The 21,735-nt window shown below is 43.3% G+C and overlaps 1 protein-coding gene across 1 annotated transcript in view; it reads right to left on the bottom strand.

The window, feature by feature from the left end:
* LOC146171870 (nose resistant to fluoxetine protein 6-like) overlaps positions 1 to 21,735 on the bottom strand; it is a 67,945-nt gene that overhangs the window by 8,452 nt on the left and 37,758 nt on the right. The window contains exons 4-12 of the mRNA XM_084586351.1: positions 20,110 to 20,200; positions 19,143 to 19,243; positions 16,151 to 16,333; positions 15,101 to 15,194; positions 7,192 to 7,284; positions 6,389 to 6,554; positions 4,574 to 4,653; positions 4,021 to 4,143; positions 2,209 to 2,329 (exon numbers count right to left, since the gene is read on the bottom strand). Coding sequence (XP_084442477.1) covers positions 2,209 to 2,329; positions 4,021 to 4,143; positions 4,574 to 4,653; positions 6,389 to 6,554; positions 7,192 to 7,284; positions 15,101 to 15,194; positions 16,151 to 16,333; positions 19,143 to 19,243; positions 20,110 to 20,200 — 1,052 coding nt within the window. The remainder of the gene's footprint in view (positions 1 to 2,208; positions 2,330 to 4,020; positions 4,144 to 4,573; positions 4,654 to 6,388; positions 6,555 to 7,191; positions 7,285 to 15,100; positions 15,195 to 16,150; positions 16,334 to 19,142; positions 19,244 to 20,109; positions 20,201 to 21,735) is intronic.

The raw sequence follows: 21,735 nt of genomic DNA, 5'->3' as shown, positions 1-21,735 counted from the left end.
AGGCGTTTGTGCCAGCATACAAAAGGGAAGATGTCCTCTGTGACAAGTGGAACTGTGATTACTAGTGCATTGCGTGTGTGTATGTGTATTTGCACATTTGCACCTGTATTCGAAAGGGCGGAGGTCTTCTCTGACAAGTGTAACTATGGTATTGTGTGGTGAAGTGAGCAATATGGTGCGTGTGAGACAACAAACGGGGAGAGCTCTTTTCTGCAAATATGCAGATTTGTACAGTGACAATTGGTGTGTGTGAAAGTCCCACAAATAATATGCAAAGTCTCATACATAACTTCGATCATGACAAGAAACTTCACAGTACTATGACATCGTCACCTTCCATTCGTACCCTAACTTTCTCTTATTTATCTTTTCACCCTTCTCCAGTGCGGAGTAAAGCGTCAGGGTATTTCCGACCTCTCCGCCTTTCCTTTCTTTAAATACGTCTCTATTTCTTTAACCATTTACAAACCTCTTTTTTGCTTTTTAAACTATGAGAGATGCATGTGTGGCGTGTGTGCTGATGGGTTTTACAGGAAGGCGGTGATCATGTATGTGATAGACCTTGGTGACTAGAAAATTATTTAGCGAAAATGACTTAATCAAATTTATTATTTTTAATTTTAAAGGTCACTATTATATAGCGAAGTTGGATGTCATCAACACCAAAGGTGATTTACATCTTTAGTTTTTTTTTTTTCTTTTTTAAATCGGCAGGGTGGTTTGAGTTATGGAACGTTAAAAAATACTCTTCTGAAAGCTAGTTGAGTCGGCTTTCCCAAATGAATAAAAGTTTATATGGCGTCTTTACGCGGGTTAATGTGGCCAAAATGACATTAGGTTATTCAAAATTATAAAATACACTAATGGCGTCTGTATTTGATGTTCAAGAATTCTTAGAGATGCCATTTTATGAGAGTGCAATTCTGAAAACCTAACTTAACGAGCTTTCAAAGACATGTTTTTGACGTTCGAGAAGTCCAACCACACTGTCGAATAATAAAATTTCAAGAAGGGACTCGCCTGTGATGTTGACGGTTTCCAAATTCGCAGTATAACCGTACTCTTTAAAATCAAAAGTAAAGAAAGTGTATTGGATTCTTCTCATTGTTTAATTGTCTAATCACAAAAATCGCGTACATTATGTCCGCCTGGCTGTAAAATTCATAAGCACGGACTGCACACATGTATCTCTCGTAGTTTTTAAAATACAGGTTTGAAAACGTTTGCAAAACACCCTGAATGAATTTGCAGTCTAGCGATAATGCCCGCTGTTGTTTTAGTTAGTCACGCTGAGATGTTAACAACGATTGACTACTCTTACGGAGAAGGCAATGATGTTAATTATATCCGTCTCGCCACAAGGGCAAAGGAAAATGGAGTAAGCAATTGTGCTGCCTCGATGCAGCATGCACCGTCCCTTTGATACATTTGGTGGCACCCACCGGTGTGCCAAAGTGGTTTATAGGACGCTCGACTACTGTTCCCAAAGATGCGGGATGAAATCCCGGCCACGGTGACCGCTTTTCTATGCAGGCGAAAAGATATGCGTCAGTGTGCTGTGCGATGTTAGTGCACGTTAAAGAACCCAGGTGGCCGAAACTTCCGGAGCCCTCCACTGCGTCGTCTCTCATAGCCTGAGTCGCTCCGGGACGTTAAACCTTACAAATCAAACTAAACCAAACACAGCATACCACCACATGGTGTGCGCGAACTGCTATTTCTCAGTGCAAATAATGGATACTGCACATACAAACCGAGGCGCCTTTGAGCACAGCTCACTGCTTGTAGAAGTTTTTTTCTGCCAATTGTGACTTGGCATGCACTTGTCACTTGGCATCCGGCTTGTACTTGCGGCCGCCCGGGAGACTGTCATCTCGCCCTAATCATTCCTTTGCAGTGATGTCGTATGTGCCAAGAGTTGATGTATTTAAATTTTCATTTCTGCTTAAAGCAATCATTGAATGGAACAACCTTGACCGAAGCGTATTTGAAAAAACTTGTTCTTTAGAAACTTTTGAGAAAGAGTTGGAAATTTGTTGTGCCGCTTAAATGTACATTGCCCACCCTGCAACAGCCCGGAAGGGCTAACAGTACTTGCAAATAAATAAAAATAAACAATTAATGGAATAAAGGAAAGAGTATATCAGAGTTCCCAAGGGCTTCGTGCAGGCCGGAAGAAAGTTTTAGCACAGTGCAGCGTCAACTCACAGGAGGGATGCGAAGACGCTGGCGCTTCAGGTACAGGCACGCCACCAGAGAGCCTATCAAGTACGGGCCGATGTGCACGTATGGCCGGAAGTATATCTCCGACAGTAGCTCTTTCGAATACCTGCAATAACGTAATAATGTGAGCACTTTCAATTCAAAGGAACTTCGTTAAACATGCGCTTAATCCAGACAGGGAGTGAAGATTGTATTTAGGCAAAATGGTAGTTTTAGTGCGAAACCATTAACAGCCCTATTACGAAGAAGGGTGTTGACGTTTGTTTTTTCAACACTCGGCGGTACCCATAAAATGGCGTCGTGTGGGGAGGCCGGAAAACAGAAGTGAATAAATAAAGTAAATTGGTACGCATTGTGATTTGGTGTAATATAGGCTCATTAGGTGCACATGGAACGCCTAGGCCACGAAGGGTGTTGTTTCAAGCTTGTTTGAGGGGAGCATAGTGAACGCATTGTGGTACGTATAATTTACTCACATCTGGTTGGGATGCATGCGGATGTTACAGTAATAATATTAGTCTAATGCAGCTGGGCAATGCGGAGGCTGCGCGTACTTAGTGATGGATGATGACAGATGTTGGCACACTGAGGGATTGTGGAAGTAAACACTGATGAAACCTCGAATAATCGACTTCCACTTCATTTTGCTACCAGGCTGTGTAAACTTCGGAAATCTCGTAGTGTCATAGCGACGAAGACCGAATGCCATCTATTTAGCATGTATAAAACAAGCCAACCATTACAAGGAAGAACTGTAATAAATTAGAAACATTTACAGGACAATTGCGACTATGCAAATAGTAATGTTTCCCATTCTCACAGAGAAGCAGTCTTAAGTGTCTCTGCTGAATTTTGTTCTTCTGTTTCGGTCTTGCAGGACAAAAGAATTGATCTATGCTATTAAGATAACCACAACACTACATAGCTATGTAAAAACTATATAGTAAAAAAAAAAATCAGCGTCGCTCAGTTATCAATCTGAAGTGCTCAATACTGTCCGAAGTTAACAAGCGCGTTCCGGACATTTTAATACATGATGGAGAAAAAACGTAAGCCATGAATTTTCGTGTGACCCATTCTTGTGCTTCCCTGAACAATTTGAAGAATCAGAGGTTGTTTCATCAAACGTTAATATTAAAAAAAAAAAAAGAACTGGGTCTATATTCAAAACCAGCAGGCGTGGCCGAGAATCGATCCCGCAAGTTTGTTATCAATACCCGAGTGCTTCAGCCACAAGTAGTGAATGTTTCAGCTCATAAGCGACTGTCATGTTTTACATATTAGTCAGCGACAACACATCGATGTAAGCGTTGTCAGTTAGAAAATACGCTATATAACGATTCCTAAACATCTCGCAGTAGCTTGCTTTATCTGTTTCATGAAGAGCGCCTATAAAGTTTACGTATTTTGTATTTCAGTCTGTATTCAGTGTTCAGGTGTCTTAGTAACGGAGTGAAACACCTTGTACTTGATTCTGTTCTCGAAATCAAATATGGCTGTCAACTTCACATACAGGCGGTGACTGCGAGTGGTTTCTGAAAATCGTGGCCATTAATACTCACTCACAGTGCAATATATAGTGCAGGTGCATGTGTCGCGGACAAATGAAGAGAACTGAATTTCATGCAGCTGTTAACGTTGTCTTGAGAATTAGCGCCGAACGGCCTAACTTTCGAATTAACAGCCGAATATAGAACGCACGTCAGCAGTGGCATTTTATTTAAATTTATCCTCATTTGCCAGCTGCGTATTTTATGTTTTGTGCTTTTTTGGCTGCCCTTAAGTGCGACGACTCACAACACGTCTTTTCCCAGGAGCAGGATAGCCGGCGGGTAACCATTGATGTAGGTAAGAGCACCGACCACCACAACACTCGCGACCAGGATGCTGGCTGAGATAATCACCCCCAGCTTCACATTCCTGAAAAGAAAAAAGGCATCCAACATACGACAGCACTTTAGCCTTCTGACAAGGAATACAGCCTATCTGCGAAATGAAACGCCATTTCATGCGATTTATTTAATTATAATTGACATCGCAATCTCGAAATGGCATTTGTTATGTCGAGAATTTCCCATTAGCATAAAGAAGTACTAAAGCGTGAATGGAAAGGATATATGGGGGATTTTATTAGGGCGCTTAATTATTGTGTGTTCCAGGGTAATTGACAGCGCACTAAAGCAGCAGTAGCAAATGGGAATACGATTTCCGCACAGGCGTCCCTTCTCAGCTGCTGGCCCACAAAGAGCAGCATCCAAGGGTTTGTTCTTTAGAAGCATTTTAGGAAAAAATTGATGGCCTCTTATCTGACTCGAGATGGTGTAGGAGTAACTGCAGACTCAGGACCCACCTGCCCATTAGTATGGCTGTCGCAAGCACCACGGGGAAGATTTGCAGGTCAGCGCTGATGTACCAATAGTGAGGCTGGCACTGAGGAGTGAAGAGTATATAACAAAGGAAACATTAGCCAACGACTGAAACAACTTAAGCATTGTGATGAGCACATAATCATCGCAATGTTCGCCACCCTAGCTGAGTTTGTGAGGTCACCCTCCATGTTAGACATGGCGCAGAAACGGTGGATGTGAAATAAATCTGAGCATAAAGTCGGCAACTATCCACCACTCACGGAAATATATAATAATTGTTTCAGGGCAAACCTGTCTGTTCATGCCCTTGTATAGAGAGATGGTTGAAGCGCTTATCAGCCGCACTAAAGCAGAGTTGTACTACACAATGAGCAAAATTAGGTAGTCTATTGTATTAGCGGAGTATATACACTTTTATGGGTGCACAAGAAAGATTTTACGTGCACCGGCATAAAAAAGCATGCCATGCTGTAGTAAATACAGACCACTGACGGGAAGCTCAATACCACTATTCGTCATTTCAAGGGAATGGCAAAGAAAAACCCTATGTGGAAATCTGTTATGAGCGACCGGACCTTTTTGCAGTACAAAACCTCTTTAAATGGCTTGGCTTGTTACACGGCAAAATAATAATTCAAACATAATTAAGATAAACGACTAATTCCCTCAAACACTTTTTGATCGCCAAAAAGAAACAAGGTTATCAGCTTTCTCTCTCTCTCTCTCTGTTTCTTTCTCTCTGCTCAGATGAAGAATATCAAGCCCAACCATTCACCAAACATGACGTGATGTGGAATGAGGCGTCCAAAGGCCGTCTCAACTTTTTGCGGCTGCTTGAAACCCGTCACCTGTCTTGCCATACTTTCTACTGTTATTTAACAAGGGCATGAAGACACCTCTTCATTGTATATCAGCAGCGCACTGACACCACAACAATAAGGCAGGAAACTGACACAGATCTAAATACAGTAGCTCTACGCCCGTCGCTGGTTTTCAGCGTGCACTTTCGTCTCAATTAAATACAAAAACATGATGACGCCGGACAAGCCCAGTTTTCTGCTCTACGGCAGCATCAATTTACCCCGCCGTGGTGGCTGCCTTGTGAGGGCATCGAAATGCTGATCACCGAGGAAGCGGGTTCGGCCCCAGCTGCGTACGCCGCGTTTTGATGGAGGCGAAAAGCAATGCACCCGGGTACCATGGGGTGCCAGTGCACGTTTAAATACCCCAGGAGGTCAAAACTCCCGCAGCGCTTCATTACAGGGTCCCTCATAGCCGAGGCTGCTTTGAGACGTTAAAGCCTATAAACCAAAACAAACCATACAGCAGTCATTCTACAGTTTCGTTCTGCATCGTGTATTGTAGGTACACGTAGGGGTAGAAATTCCGCTGGACAACGTAGGGGGTGCAGCACTTTCCAAGCAGTTATCGGATAAAATACACTGCCAAACAAACCATAAAGAAAAGTAAAACCGCATAGCGACGACACCCATCATTTAGGAGGCGTTTCAAGAGGACAAGGGAAGCTTCTTAGCCCCTGAGGAATCTTTATTGGTAGTAGTAATTCTAGCAATAGAAACCACTGTTTGAAAATTCTTAGTGAGACCTATTCTGCAAGTAATGCCTTTTCATGAACAGGAGGCTGACGATCACCAAAGGTACCCTGTCGAGGGTATCCAAAAATGCTCAAACAGTCGCATTTTTGGATGCCTTGAGTTAGTGTTGTACTTTAGGACTGCCAGAACTGACGGAGCATTACGCAGAAATGAAGTGTCAGCAGAGAGACAGCAGCGTACCGACTCCTCGTAGGAGTAAAAGTTGTGAATGTTGAGCAGCACGGACCACCAGGAGCGGTGGCAGTTGCCAATGGCCCGTGCCACCTTTTCGTTCCAGATGGGTCCCGACGCCAGCTCTGGCAGCAGGAACAGCACCGTCATGCATACTGCCGCCACCGGGACCAACCTGTGAAGGGACAGTTTAGGCCGCACTTATGCAGACATTTCTCAAGGTTGTAAGCGTAACTTCCAGAAGCAGCCGGCAGGGAGCGAAGTTGTCAAAATGACCAAAAGGCCCGCATGTGCAGTCAGCGCACTGTCAAGATTTGTAGAACGTACAGGATAACTGCCAGCACTGCAGGGGACACTAGGTCTCCCAACTGTACCGCGCACAAGGGGCTCTAGTACCAACTATTACTCCTAGCAACACAGAGGGGTTCAAAACAGTCCCATCCTTTCGAGATTTTTGGAGCTCTGTTAGTATAAAATGAGCCATATGCTGCTTAGCCCAGGCGACCGCCTGACTTTCTGTAAAATTTGAATGGAGATTTAAAAACCTACCTAAATATCATACGTAAAAAGTTTCTACTATAAGACAGAACGCGTTACATTTATTCCCGAGATTTTGAATCACCTACAAGATAAAACATGGCTTATCACCCGTCGGGTAAAATTGTAAGTAAAACATTTTTATCCGTCAAGGGCTACCATTTATACATTTTTAAATCGACCCATTATTGATTCCCGGTTGTTTACTCCTTACTCCTGTGTTTTCGCAGCCACATTGATGCTGGAAACGCAAATACCGCATCTACTTTACCAACCTCCAATAACGTGCCAGCAGCTTGCCGAGAAAGTCGACCACGGGTGTTGTCCTGACGGGTTTCTTGCACTGGTTGAATGTGAGGAGGAAGCCGCTGAAAAGCAAAGCGTATGGTCATTTGCCATCAAACGATACTGTTCCCCAGCAATTCCTTCATTTTTACTCCGCCGCAATTGCAAAAACACGTATGACACCAAAAATAGGCGATCTCGTCGTCGGGAGTAGGTTCAAGCACGCAGTGCATTGCGGCAAAGTGTTGCATATTGCAGGATAGCTTGCGCTTGTCCTTCCCAGTAACCCTTCTTCCTGACAGCGTTGGATATCAGAATGGGGTAGGTTTTACCGCTTGGTGGCCGGGATTGTTTATTTAGGTTCAGCGGCAGCGGCGTTGGCTTGGGAGTCGTGCGGCAGGACTCATTTTAAGATACCTGTAGAGATGGAGCTACGACACGTATTGTTTAGTGGCGGTAAGCACTACATTGTTGTAGATGTGCCGCGTTTATTTGTTTTTTCGCGTCAAGCTTAGCCGCACAAACCAACAACGTTGACATGGCAGTCACTTCCCCCTCGCCCGATGCCGCTGCTTATGAGCGATGTGGAGAAGGAATAACAGTAATGCACGCAGTGTTGCTGCGGCAACCAGATTAGTCCGGCGTATGACAACCTACGAAGTGCATGCACGGCGCACGCCCAGCTGGACAACATTTGGACGGGAAATTTCTGATTTCTTGCCATCGAATTACGTGGGTTCAGCGTCAAGTTGGGTCGCGGGTTAGGTGTCATGTTTCCTTGGTTTCCATAGGATGATTGCCTCAGTTTGTCAAGTATACAACCTCAAGATTTTCATACCAAAACCATGCGCATTCATTTCGTATGCTACTGTGATGCTATCACACCCACTACTTTGCCTATTATTAAACGACTTTGACGTCGTTTAAAACCTGCTTTGAAGGTTCGCGCCTTAAGTTAACAAAATAGTCACGTTCTTGTTTTTTTTTTTTTCGTGTTTTGATTTTGTGGCAGGTATCGTGCGCCAGTGTTCGGTTCTTATATAATATACAGTTTTGGTAAAACATTAAGTGATTATTTTTCATCATTCGGCGCCTGAAATTAACCCATTTTTGGCGCCTAAAACATGCATTTTCGATGTCTAAAAATTCGGCCTCTAGCCATTACTTTTTGGGAGCAGCAATCATTAATGCAATCTAATTACATTTCGCAATTTTCAGGAAAGTAAACATTATGTAATTTATTACTTTTCAAAACTAATATTGTAATTTATGATCAATACTGTACTGCAGGAGCAATAAATCTCAGCCAGACCTGAGCGCTCCTCGGTTTGTCTTAGCGCTCGGCGCCTTCCTTTCAACTGCTTTTGGCCATCCTGCATGGTGCAATGTATATCAAGTCTCTCTCCTAAGCCGCGCAGTGTTTTATTATTTGGGAGACGATGCGAGTGCACTACGTGAATGTTTACGTAGCCCCCAAAACAGGCTATCCTAATTAACCTGGATGGCAGTCATGGCACCCATCTTAGATGTTAGGACTAGTAATATTCCGCCTGAACTGATGCTGCCCAGTCACCGTTTATTCATGAAGCATTACTCATTTTAAAAATCATCTAACAAGTGTTGTGCATAATGTCCTTTACTCACAATTATCTGCGATGCTATTTCGCGGAAAAGAGACAAGTTGAAGTATAGGTTGGTTTGTGGGGTTTAACGTCCCAAATCGACACAGGCTATGAGAAACGCCGTAGTAAAGGACTCCGGAAATTTTGACCACCTGGGGTTCTTTAACGTGCACTGACATCGCACAGCACACGGGCACTTTGCTTTTCGCCTCCATCGAAAAGCAGCCACCGAGGCCGGGATTTGATCCCGCATCCTTGGGAACAGTAGTCGAGCGGCGTAACCACTGCGCCATCCCGGCGGAGCACAAGTTGAAGTATAAGGAACGGCATGGTATGGCATTCTATGCTATCGGATCGTATTATATGGTATCGAGCAGGAAATCGGATTTAGCCTACCTAAGGCACAGAGACTATTAAAGACACTGTATTGAAGAGGTGCGGATTAATTCGATCCCCTGGAGACCTTTAAAGCACACTGACATCGTCCACTATACGGGCGCCTTGTGCTTCACGTCCTGAACGCTGTGGACGGAACTGAACCGGCGTCCCCGGGTTGTCTAGCCGAGCATCCTAACCCTTAGCCAATTGAAGCGCAGTGATTATCAAAAATTTGCCTATAACATTATGAGTTCTAGAGCGCAGCTCTTTGGCGCCCATTCTTGCGTTTCGGCGTCGCCGTCGGCATTGTCCCTCGTAACCAGCTTCATAAACAAATAATATAAACGCTGTTCCTACCGGGAATCGAACCTTCGTCCCTCGGATACGCAGCCAAGCGTTTTAACCAACTGCGCCACGCCCAGGATCGAGAAACACACACCATAATTGTCCTTGTGTACCGTGGGGATGATAGTAGCGATGAGAATGATACTGCAATTAGTGATAATGACAATGATGGCATTAGCAATAATAATGACGGTGCATTTGATAATGATAATGAGAGCAAACGTAATGCACAATGTGCACCAGCAACGCTTAGGCTTTCGCACTTCTGCAGTGTAGATTCCATAGTGCTCTCGGAATTTTAGAGCGCAGCTCTTTGGGGCCCGTTCCTGCGTTTCGCAGTAACTAGCAACATAATCGTCGGCGTCGCCGTTGTCTCTCGTAACCACCTCCGCAGCCAAAAAAGAGTGGTACCATAGGATAGAGCGTCAAAGAAAGGTGTGCAAGTGGCAAAACGGTTGATTTGGCGTAATTAGGTTCTCGTAAAAATAAATCAACAGAACTGGCACTGCTTGGGCAAAAATAATATATTATATCCCAGTTTGAGAATAAGGCACTTGTGGTTGGTGTGTTTTTGGATTTCTCGAAGGCCTTTGATCTTGACAATCACAATATCCTGCTTCAAAAACTTCAAACATACGGTGGCCATGGACTGCCTCTGCAACTATTTGACTCATACCTGTCCCATCGAAAACAAGTTGTTCGGATAGACAACGAAACTTCTGAAATTAAGTCTCTTGACTGTGGCGTGCCACAGGAGAGCATTTTACGGCCGTTGATCTTCAATATATATATCAACAATGTTGTTAATATATCCGCGGCGGCAAAATATATTATATATGTCGACGATGTAAGCCTCTTCTTTTCAGGGTCTGATTTGCAAGAAATAATTTATGTTTAAAACTACATTGAAATCATTACACGACAGGGCTACTGTTAATTTCATGCGAATTAATGAGAAGAAAACAAAAGCACTAATTTTTCGACGAAAAATGAAGTGCGTCTCTCCTAACCTAAATATTCTCCTCAATAACAGTACAATTGATATTGTTGACCTCGGGGTGGTATGTTCATCCAATATGTCGTGGGATGGCCATGTTAATCATGTATCACAAAAGCTAGCTCAGCTGACGGGAATCGTAGCTCTTATGCGACCTCTAGTCACTGTACAGATGAAACTGTTATTATGCAACGCACTATTTTTCTGTCATCTTAACTTCTACTATTTGGTCTGGGGAACTGCACCACGTTCTACCTTACGGACGATTCACCTACTGCAAAAGAAATATACACGTCATATATATAATACCCCTTATGATGTGCCCAGTGCGAATCCCTTCCACGCATTATAAATAATGAAAATAATGCCTTCAACGCATTATAAATAATTAAAATCTCTAACCTTTATAACTATTGGTTAAGCTTGACAGTTAAAATGAAAACAAGAAACAATATCGACCACTTGCACAGGATCGCCAAAATGCAAAAAAGGGACTATGCCTATATAACAAGGCACAGAGAGACCTGGATCGTGCCCACTCTTTGTCTAAATTTGTTAAAAGAAGAGCTCTGTTATCTACTTCCGTCCTCACTAAACGAATATGAATTAAATGGCTTTTATTTATTCTCGTGTACGTATCAGGAGCTTCGCGCCCTTCACGGATATATTGTGGCATAAAAAAAAATATTTTGAACATTGCTACCTACCTGTGAACTCCAAAGTGCTGTAATATGTTTATAAATACAGACAATATCTTTGTATTTTTATTTGTGGCACTTGAATGCTTTCCAGTGTGAGCGTGTGTGTCTGCCTTTCTTTCCTTTTTTTTTTCTTTGTTTTGCTTGCTTCCAACACTATTTAAGATACGATTGTTCCCAATTGAATTTCTTAATGATAACTGACCTTACTGTATTGTAATGCTGTACTGTATATGATTTTTTTTCTTTTTACGTGTTTGCGTGCTGGCAATGTATGTTGCCGCGGCGCTAGACTGGGTGCTGCGGGCCAGTCAAGCTGCCAATAGGCAGCTTTTTCTTGCAGACTCCACTCCATCTGGAAATTTCTAGGTGGCAAAATAAACTGATTTTACTTGATTTGATTTGAATTAGAGCTAATAACAATAATAATTGGCTCACAGAAAAAAAAAAAGGTGCAATGCCTCCCACACCTGCTCTGTGAACACCTTAACCGCGCCGAAAGGAAGGGAGGAAGATGGGAGTGAAAGCGGAAAGAGAAAAAGGGGTGTCATAGTGGAGGGCTTCGTAGTAATTTCGACCACTTGGGGACCTCTAAGATGCACTGACATCTCATACAACACGGATGACTCTTCGTTTTGCCTTCATCGAAACCTAATTAGAGCCAGTTAAGTGATTTACAGGAAAGGAAATGCCCAGTATCTGTCACTCGCGGGAGGAGAACTAGTTGGTAGGGAACATGCGTGAAGATTAAAGAGTTGTCTGTGATTGTACATACATGTCTTGGTCGAATTACTTGCCTCAGTCTATCGAAAATATGACACAGCTAAAGAGCTGCGCTAGAATTTGGCGTTATGAAGTAACGCAATCGTCGGCAAACCTTTTTTTTTTAGTCAGAATACTGCGAAAAAAAAAATGGGGGTCACTTGAGCTTTGCTTTGAATGGTATCACTCGACAGCCTTAATGGCTCCCGTCTGCCGGTTCTCCCCCCCCCCCCCCTCCCCCCTTTGCCACACCTCGTCCCTATCTATATGCTCTGTTACTTGCCTAATCACAACTCTTTTCAGTTGTTCATCTCATACTCGTTAGTATGCTACATACTCATTAGTATACGGACATAACCTACTCTATTACTCCAATGACCATTCGACATCGACACAAAGCCCCGCTTTAGCCAATCTGTGAGTACGCCCCTGCGTGGCCTGCCGGCTAAGCGTCCAACTCGGGATCAAAGTGTCCTGGAGATACGCCTTCCGATCTCACCCTCCCATCTCTACAGTAAAGTCTGAGTTGACAGCGCTGCCAACACGGCCACGCATGTCAGGTGGTCTCGTGACGTCACGCAACCCGACGACCAGTCAGTGCAGACGACAACGCCGACGCCGGACTTTCCGCAAGACGCGGCCTTTAACGTTGTCGCGTAAGCATTGAGCTTAGTCAAAGCCCGAGGCGGAATTCCAACCAGCGCCGGTGCAAACAGAATACCTTAGTTACCGAGCGCCATACAGCGTGTTTCAATCTGCGATCCGCAGCAGCTCTCCTTATCCACGAGGGAGCAAGATGCCCGAGGAGACTCGGCTTTCGCGGTCCAAATATAACTCAGAGCTTCAGTCAAGGTTTCTTTTGAAACACGCTCTCTGGTTTCTTGGGCCAAGAAAAGGCTCCGGATCAGCGATCGGAATGCACCATTCGACAACTCAGCCATCGGGCATATTCCCGCGCAGCAGGCTCTATCTGGCAGCCTGATGAGCTGCGCACTGCAAAGAGTCATCTTAAAGTCTATCAATTGTTCGCATTGTGCTTCTGTCTATCCGTTGAGTCATGAGGTAGGAAAGATCTCCTATGCAGCCAACGACGGCTTAATCTAGCTGCAGACGAAGGGGGCAAAGCGGTCAAACGCTTCGTAATGTCGACGAAGGGTCAGCGCGCGTTGTGGGGTGCCAAATAGGAAAACGAGGGATCAGGAGCGCCCTGCCTCTAAACTCAAAGCACCAACAGTGGCGAAAGAGCAAAACAAGGCAAGTGCGTTGTCAAGTCGAGGAAAGGGGCTGGTCGCGGGGGCTCTCAATTAACAAAAGCAGCCAGAGACCACGCGCTCTCGCTCGAAGAATACACGCGAGCGTTCAGAAGCCTGCGAACCTGTCCGGTACTCCCGAGCAACCACATTTCATCGGTGAGCCGCCCTAAAATGAAATATGCCTTTCCTGCAAATATTTACATGTTTAAGCCTACTCTTGGCGACGGGATAGACTGAGGATTACTTTGTTGACGGGATACTGATGTACTTTCTTCGGGAAATGTGCCGTTCAGAACAAGCTTACGTGTTCTGCGCACGGAGTTTGCAGCCACTAAAAAATTAACTTTGGTATTGATAGCACCTGACACAATAAGCTATGTAAAGCAGTCAAGGGAGACATTTGGGCAAGTTGGTCAGACATTATCGGCGATGTGCATAAGACGAGGATTAGAGGAGACACAGACACGTGCCATGTGCATGTGTGTGTGTGTTCTGTCATGCCCTTCATGTGCGTGTTTTCATTCCCTTTGAGACTGTTCGCCACTGCATTTGAACAGAGGCAGAGCCTAAATAAACATCAATTGTAAACTCAGCGCTGTGTCTGTGTTTCCTCTCTCCCTCGTATTATTCGCTGCACCGATAATGCTTAAGACACTATTAGGCCATGCAACCGTACTACGCAGTCTTTATCGGCCCCGATGGAGTCCAATGATAACGAGAAATGTCCGGTACACAAGTGCTGACGTAACCACTGCGCATATCCAGTAATATATTCCTCGCCATTTCAGTCATTCCTTCTATATGCAGATGAAAGCAGAGGCTGATGTCGCGTACTAGGCAACATGACCTAACTGAATCAGGTATGATTATTCCATTCCAATAAATTCCAGCCAATTACAGTTTTAACAGTAACATCACGATATATCGGACTAGTGACATTGAGGCCGCAGCCGGCACGAACAGTCGGGCCTGGTGAAATCGCTTTCCATGCGAAAATCAACTTATAAACTTGCGTGAAAACCAATGAAAGTTATCTTCTCTTGAAACGCTGAAGTTTGATTTCTAAACGTAAATTTATAGTTCGCTACATATATACTTCGTTGTTTGTTTACAGCTATAATATATACTCATGTCATCAGGTCCAGGTTCCATTTATTATAAAACGGGAAGTTCCAAGTTACGAATGTGGCATGCACTGCGGCACACGGAGATAAAACACGTTCATAAATTTTTAATATAATTTGACATGGTCAGTTAGTCAGGAATCAGTCAACCCGCTCCTGAGATCTCCCATCGCAATAAGCACATAAAATTCATGAACTTCGTGAAAGTTTCCGCCTGACCGCAGCATCATAAGAAATGTTTTTTCTACATGTAAGGTTCAGGATATCGGTAGTGGAAGCACGTCGGTGAAGATTGTGTCATTTTCTTAGAAATATGAAAAAAGTTGTCCCAATAGTCTAGTTCCGTACGAAGATCAAAACTTTGCGTATGTATCTTGAAATGAACAACGTTTAGTCAAGTTAGCCAGTGAAAATTCATCACTTCTTAGCACACCTGCAGGCCGGAAAACAATCTCATTCATGTTTTCAGAAGTGGTCTCTCTAATTCTACTTATCGCTCACACCAGGTCACATTCACACATCTTCTAAACGGTGTCTAAAACAATAATTTGACCAGCTATTAGTCCTATCGTTTCACCCAGAAAAAATCGTTTTGCATATTTGCTTCGTTTAAGCTGAGAGAGCTGACGCCTAAATCATTGGTTTTAAGTATATACATGCATAGATTCACATGCGCGATTCAAATTTGCAAGTCGCTCATAAAGGTTTTGTATTCCTTACCTCAGGAAGAAGAAAGAATCCACGCAGAGGAAGGAGTTAATCACAGGTTGAAATAGCACATTTCCGGCCATTGTCAGAATATTGTTGCCCGAGCCTGCGCAAGCCACAGACAAAGCAAATACGCCACTAGTCTTTATGTGCTGATTGCTGATATATGGGCGCAAAAAATTATATTACGTCCGTTGAATCAGGAGCATAAAAATAAAAATATTGCATAACTGTATTGCCAGTTTCTGATGGAGAGATCTGATTTCATTCGAGAAACTTTATGGACAACTTTTCGCATCGTAAGCGTTCAAAAGCAATATTAATTTTGTTATTAAACTTACTTCCTTTCATAGAAAGACTTTTTTAGGTTTTCTGGGCTAAAGAGAGGGTCACGAAATAACTAATGGCCGCAAACGAAAACGCATGAATAAAAGGAGGCATGATCATAACACACCGTTGAACAATAACGTAAGACACGACCACTGTTTGCAGGTAACAACAGCAGCAGTCACGTGGCCTCCCTAAGTGGTTTCCTACCATAGGCTACGGCTATTGATATGGCAGCCTCCAATATGCGCCATTTGAGGTACGAGTGGTACATAATAGTTCCGAGGTAAAATGAACAGTCCTCTTCGGCAACATAGAACCTTAGCTATCAGCTTCATGTATTATTGTCACTCATTTAGGTCGCGAAAAAAAAACGAATTTTCTCAAACGTAGGGGTCGTGTGTTAAAATACAATTACATACAGGCTTCGACGCATGAGCATGTCGTTATCAGAACGCTTTGAAGACAACCAAAAAGTGAGCTAAAACACGAAGTCCTAGATTCAAGTTTCTCAAAATGCTTCGCACTCAAACAGATAAAAAAATGGATGATCATCACACTTCTGATGTGAAGCGATATGCCCCTTTTTTAACCGACGAAAACCGTCACGAAGCAAGTATAGTCGCACACTAGTAGTCGTGTTATACTGCTATAGGGCTTTTAACTGGCTCAAACAAGCACGTGTTAAAAGACAATCAGAGGTTGCTGGTTAGTAAACGAAGGGCGAGGTCGTACGGTACGTGATCTGCTCGGCGAAGGCGTAGGTATGTCCGACGACGATCCAGAAGACGTTGAACGTGCGGATTCCGTGAACCGCTTGCAGGTTCCTATTGTGTCGGTCCTCGGGCGTCTTCACCGTCAGAAGCTTCTCTGTGGCCCTGAGGAGGGACATGTCCACCAGCGACTGCACCACCGGTTCTGCAGCAGGGGATATTTCAGTTTGTCTCTTGTCCCCCCTTGTGTATCCTTATTTTGAAGCGAAAGCTTCACTACGCCAGCTTTTCGAGCGGTCAGCGTAACGCCGATCTTCACCTTCAAGTGACCTTGACAGATGCCGCGAATTTCCTTTCTTATAATTTACAATGGAAGCGAACACTTCACTATGCTAGGAATAGCAGGTTTTCGTGTGACACTAAATTTTCCCTTCAACTGACCTTGACTTAATTAAGTGTGGGTGTCCACAATTTCGGGGTGTTCACCGAAATGTATAATCCGCCTTCTTTTCCCCAAAACCTAACTTAAACTGAGAGGTAGTCCTGGGTTGGGTGCGATGTCACCTGAACAATCTTGAACGTCAAAGACAGATAATGCGCCTTCCCCTTTTTTATAAACCAATGTACAATATACAAGAAAAAAATATAAAAACATGATCTTGACCTGGTTAGGTGACGGTGTGCACAATTGTTGTGGCGTCCACTCAAAAGTATAAGGCTCCTTCATATTCCCAAAACCTAATTTAAATAAAAATTATGAAAAAAAAGAACGCGGATTGAAAAGCGGGTGTTAAAAAGGCTATCTCTGCAACACTCACAGCTTTCGCTCTATCACTAGATTCAAGCCATGCTTCAACCCCCACAATTTTTTGTCTTTGTTTTGCATTGAAATTATGGCTATGAAACACATCATTGATTGCATGGCTTCCATGCTCACCCATATTTATAACCTCCTTTTACCCATATTTATAACCTTATGTAAATATAACTATAGAAACATTGTTCGTAAAAAAAGGAGACAAGAACAATATGTCCGCCCATTCTCCGATTACAATCTTACCTGCCTTCTCTAAAAGATTAGAAAATATTATCTGCAAAGGGCCTATGAACATCTGCCTAAAATTTAAACTAACTACCCTACCATATATCGGCTTTATTAATGGAAACTTAGCCGAAATAGCAATAATGATTCAGAGATAAATTATATAACATGCAATTGAAAATCGCGAAGTCTGTGTAGCTGTCTCTCTGGAGTTGTTTACAGCTTTCGGCCGTCTCAATCACGCTGCATTGTTTCAGAAGCTGAAACTATACGCTATACATGGAACAACACATATATTAATAAAATCCTGCCATGAACACTATTTTCAAAGGTCAAAACATGGTTCCATCTGCCTTCAAACAGCTATTGTTGGTGTATGACAGGGCACCATAATAGGGCATCTTCTGTCGATACCGTACATCATTAACTTGGTAACGAACGATTCAAGAAAACTAAAATATGTCATGTATATAAAGGATAAATGCCTTTTTTTGATTGAAGTCCCTCTTTGAATTATTAAGGATGCATTGAAATGTCTAAGAAGAGAGTGCAAATAATGCATTATTCTTCAAAGCAGAAACAATCTAAAGCAGCTAAAGCAGTTATATTTAATGTGAAAAAGTCAACTAGCCTGAACTTTGATACCAAAATAGCAAACACTAAAATAGAATTCACGGACAAAGCAAAAACGTTTCCAATACAGTTTCACAGTCATATAATTTGGGACGAATAAGTATAATGTGCTATATCTTGTATATCAAAGTGCATCGGCATTCTTGCTAAGTTCCGTTACTTTCTACTTACTACAATGAAACTGAATATATATAAACCTATGTTTATCGCATTTAAACTACTGGTTTGTTTTATGTGTGTTGTATGACAATGGAAACAAATATACGTAAAGTATACGTGCTACAAAAAACTCACCCGGTCAAGCAAAAGCATTTATTACCATGTCCGCACCGATCGCCTGTTTTCAAGTCACACTACCATTTCAATTCATAACATGTATGAACTCTAATTGGTGACAGATCAAAAAGCTGGGCGCTATAATCATCGACGATTCCTTGACTTTACCCGCCTCATGCAAACTACGAAATACGGAAAAAAAAAATGTTTGTCCCGTTTTTCAGCACCAACTATGGAAAACAGATGCTCCACTTCAGAATTTAGAAACTGCTGTATCACCTGTGGCATTAAACTGAGATTTTTATGGAAGTGTGTTGCAAGAAAATCACGCCATTTTAACGCGGTAACATTGCTGTTACATTGTGCAAGCGCATTATGTGTGCATGCGTGAAGATGTGAATATGCCGTAGTTGTGAACCTAAGTGAAATCTGATGTCTGAACTGTACATATTTAGAGCTTTATGGTCCGGGGGCCCCTCAAATGGGCAATGATAACTTTTACACGTACCTGCCCTAATATATGATATAAATAAATTTGAAATTGCTTTGAATTTTCAACAAACCGGACCGGAGTTTGCAAAACCCAGCATGAAATGGGCTCCGCCAGGACCAACGTGTCGAACGCGGAAATTTCACTTACTTCCGATCGAAGTCCTCGGTAGCTACCAATCCACAAGGTTTCAAAAGAAGTATTTTTGTGCCGAAAAACTTGTGTGAGCTAGAGTGCGTGACAGATCTGCGCGGCGGCGGGCCAAAACGTTTCTGCACTTCATCGTGGCTCGTGCCTAACACATCCCTTATCTCTACACAACGAGCACAGAGGCCAATTTTGATTAATATAATAAATGATCAGCAAAAAAAAAAAACTTCATGATTTTCATTGCTATGAGCACTGAGCGCATTACTGAAGAATACATCCTTCATGTCAGAGGTTCGCGCTAACAGCCGCTCCAGTGTCGGCCAGGAGACCGGCACATCGAATCGAGAGTGCATAGAAAACAGCGCTACTTTGTCAACGTTGGTCTTGACGACGCATGCATCTTGCAGAAATTAAGAGACTCACTCTTCATGTAGGCGTGGCACCTCCAGTTCTCATACAGCCTGTAAATTACGTCGACCACGGTGGCCACCAGGATTATGACAACGAAGAAGCCGATAATGGCGCTGCGCATAAAGATAGGGGAGGGAAGGAAGAAGAGACGCGTGTTAGCTGTTACCAATTTATGCGTGAAAAGTTCTGTATATTCTTACTGCTTCAACATAATAACATCCTACAATACAGCAGCAAAAGTGATGATTCCTTCACTGCCCACATGTAGTGCCTGGACTGTGGTTGGGCGCAATTGGATGACCAGCTCGCTTTTGTCAGTCGGACGCAAGGCCTAGTGATCTCTTGGTTTCGGCTTTAGAAATTATTTCCTCTTTTTCTTGAACTGTACAAGGGCAGACTCACTTTCTGTCCTAGTTTAATTAAAGTTTGAGCTGTTTGTCGCTTTTGGACACATTGCAAGCGTTTGCATGAGGTTTTTTTCCATGCTCAGAGGAGAGCTCTGAAATATCGAAAGCCGAGAAATAATTATGCTGGATACGCGCAGTAGCCCCGCCTAGCGCCGTGCATGCTACTGCGCGTGCAAGGTGGCGTCCAGCAGCCCCGTGCATATCTACACTAATAAGCATCCGCTGTACTAAACTAATCTTATAGATGTGGTCTATAATAACAATAGCCCTCTTTATCCGGCCCCGGTCAGGAGCACATAAAGAAGCAAATACAAAAATGCTGAACTTTGGACCGTAATAACAATCACATCATCTCTGACACTTCCAGATTGCACTGCTTAAAAATAATTACATCTCTAATAAATTATAATAGCTTCACTAAAAAGGTATTCTTCGTAGGGTAAGTTTTACGTGGCTGAGGTGAAATTCTTGCAAGAGACTACTTCAACCAACCACCACATATCGCTGTGGACATGAAAAAGTGAAGATGTTTGCTGAAATGTGAAAAGAAAAAGCAGAACGCGTCCGCTTACATTGCGGCTACCTGGTCTTTGTTCATCGTGTGGTTGTCTTGTTGGACTTCGCAGTTGAGTACCGTGGCGTTGAGATGAAGATATGTCTTTACTGTGAAAAACAAAAGACGTTGGTGAGAAATGCATGCACTGGTGCAATTTATAATTTATAGCTGCGATGATATGCTAAGATTATTTTTATGAAACTCCCAGAATACCTGCCTACATTTTTTTACATAAGTCGCTTTGTATGACTTTAAAATAATCGCTCAATAGATTCGTCCTGTATGATACGAAATCACTATGCATTGACTTTTGCAGAGCTGTAGGGGCAATGTCCGAGAGAGTGCCTCTGTAATGTGGCAGAACAAATATGTAGCAAAAAAAGCGCCGTTTTCTACTTCTGCCCCGATGCGTGCCAATAGTTTTGCTAGCTATATTTCAAGCTCTTAATTTTTTTGTGTGGAATGCCGCGTGTAAACATCCGAATTAAATTTTCCCTCAAAACGCTAACAATGTGTTGTTCCTCAACACAGATCTCACCTTAAGGTTCAGAATAACTGCGAAGTAAAATAAGACATGGGGGAGTTCACATTCATGAAAACTCCCAGATCTTCGCCCCCTGCAGCGGATGGGAAAGGAGAAGGGCAGGAAGATACAGTGATATGTAACTGTCACGTCATATCCGCCTGCTGTCATATAATTGGCATTTCCGTCTCCCCAAAAGAGCGCCCCCTGCCAGGCCAGATGCTTAGTAGGAAACCGAACGAGAAGAAAGAAATCATGAAGACCGGACATACAAATACTACAGAGCCTCTGAGCGTAGGTTACGGTTTCATACGCAGAACATGACCCATTTCTCGGCGTGCACAGCTTCGATGCAATGCTGTCGCTCCATCGGGGAAGCTTCATATCCCCTTCACCGAGTCTAAAGGTACCTTGGCAAGCCCGAAATAGCACCGCAGCAGTTTTTTTCATTAAGAGCTCGACAGGGAATTGGTGGTGTACGCAGCCAGATGTCACTTAGCTCGTACCTGCACTTTGTCCTCGTGGATTGTAAAGTCGGATGTCGATGCGCAGATGGTCTTTAATCTGTATCCAGGCTGGCGGCAAAGGTTTTTCGCCGCGCTGAAGGAAGGTGGCGACATCGAGGTTGCATATGTCAGTGACGTCTGGTAGAGAGTAGTCTACCGTACTGGAAGCCTCCCTGCCGTTGTTGAGCCTAAACGGCGCCATTTTTATGGTCCCCAACACACTGTCGTGGTAGGTGACGTTAGCAATATAGTAAAGAATGTCATATCACGTCTTGCGTTCGGCGCCTACAACAAAGCAATCATATCTGAGATTGTTTTGTTTAAGCTTTCCGTTATATTGGTAGTGTACGGGTGGTAGCAATTCCCTTGTGGTTTCTCGTTTTGCTCAACTTCAGGATTGTTTTCGGTAACATATTTCCCCTATCCGTAATGTCTTCTTTGGAGGCAACATGACGAAGGAGGACATTTTCGTCGAACAACTTGGCATCTACTGAGCTGACAAAAGCATGAACTGGAAACAACAACGGAGAAAGAACGACAAGGACAGGCGCTACAACAGCCATGGCAGTGTAAGGGACAAGATAGCGCATGTCCTAGTCGTTCTTTCTCCGTC

This window comes from Amblyomma maculatum, unplaced genomic scaffold (assembly GCF_055883805.1).
Source record: "Amblyomma maculatum isolate TAMU_Amacu unplaced genomic scaffold, ASM5588380v1 scaffold_18, whole genome shotgun sequence".
In the NCBI taxonomy this organism is placed as follows: Eukaryota; Metazoa; Arthropoda; class Arachnida; order Ixodida; family Ixodidae; genus Amblyomma; species Amblyomma maculatum.
This window is presented reverse-complemented; position numbering and strand designations above follow the sequence as displayed.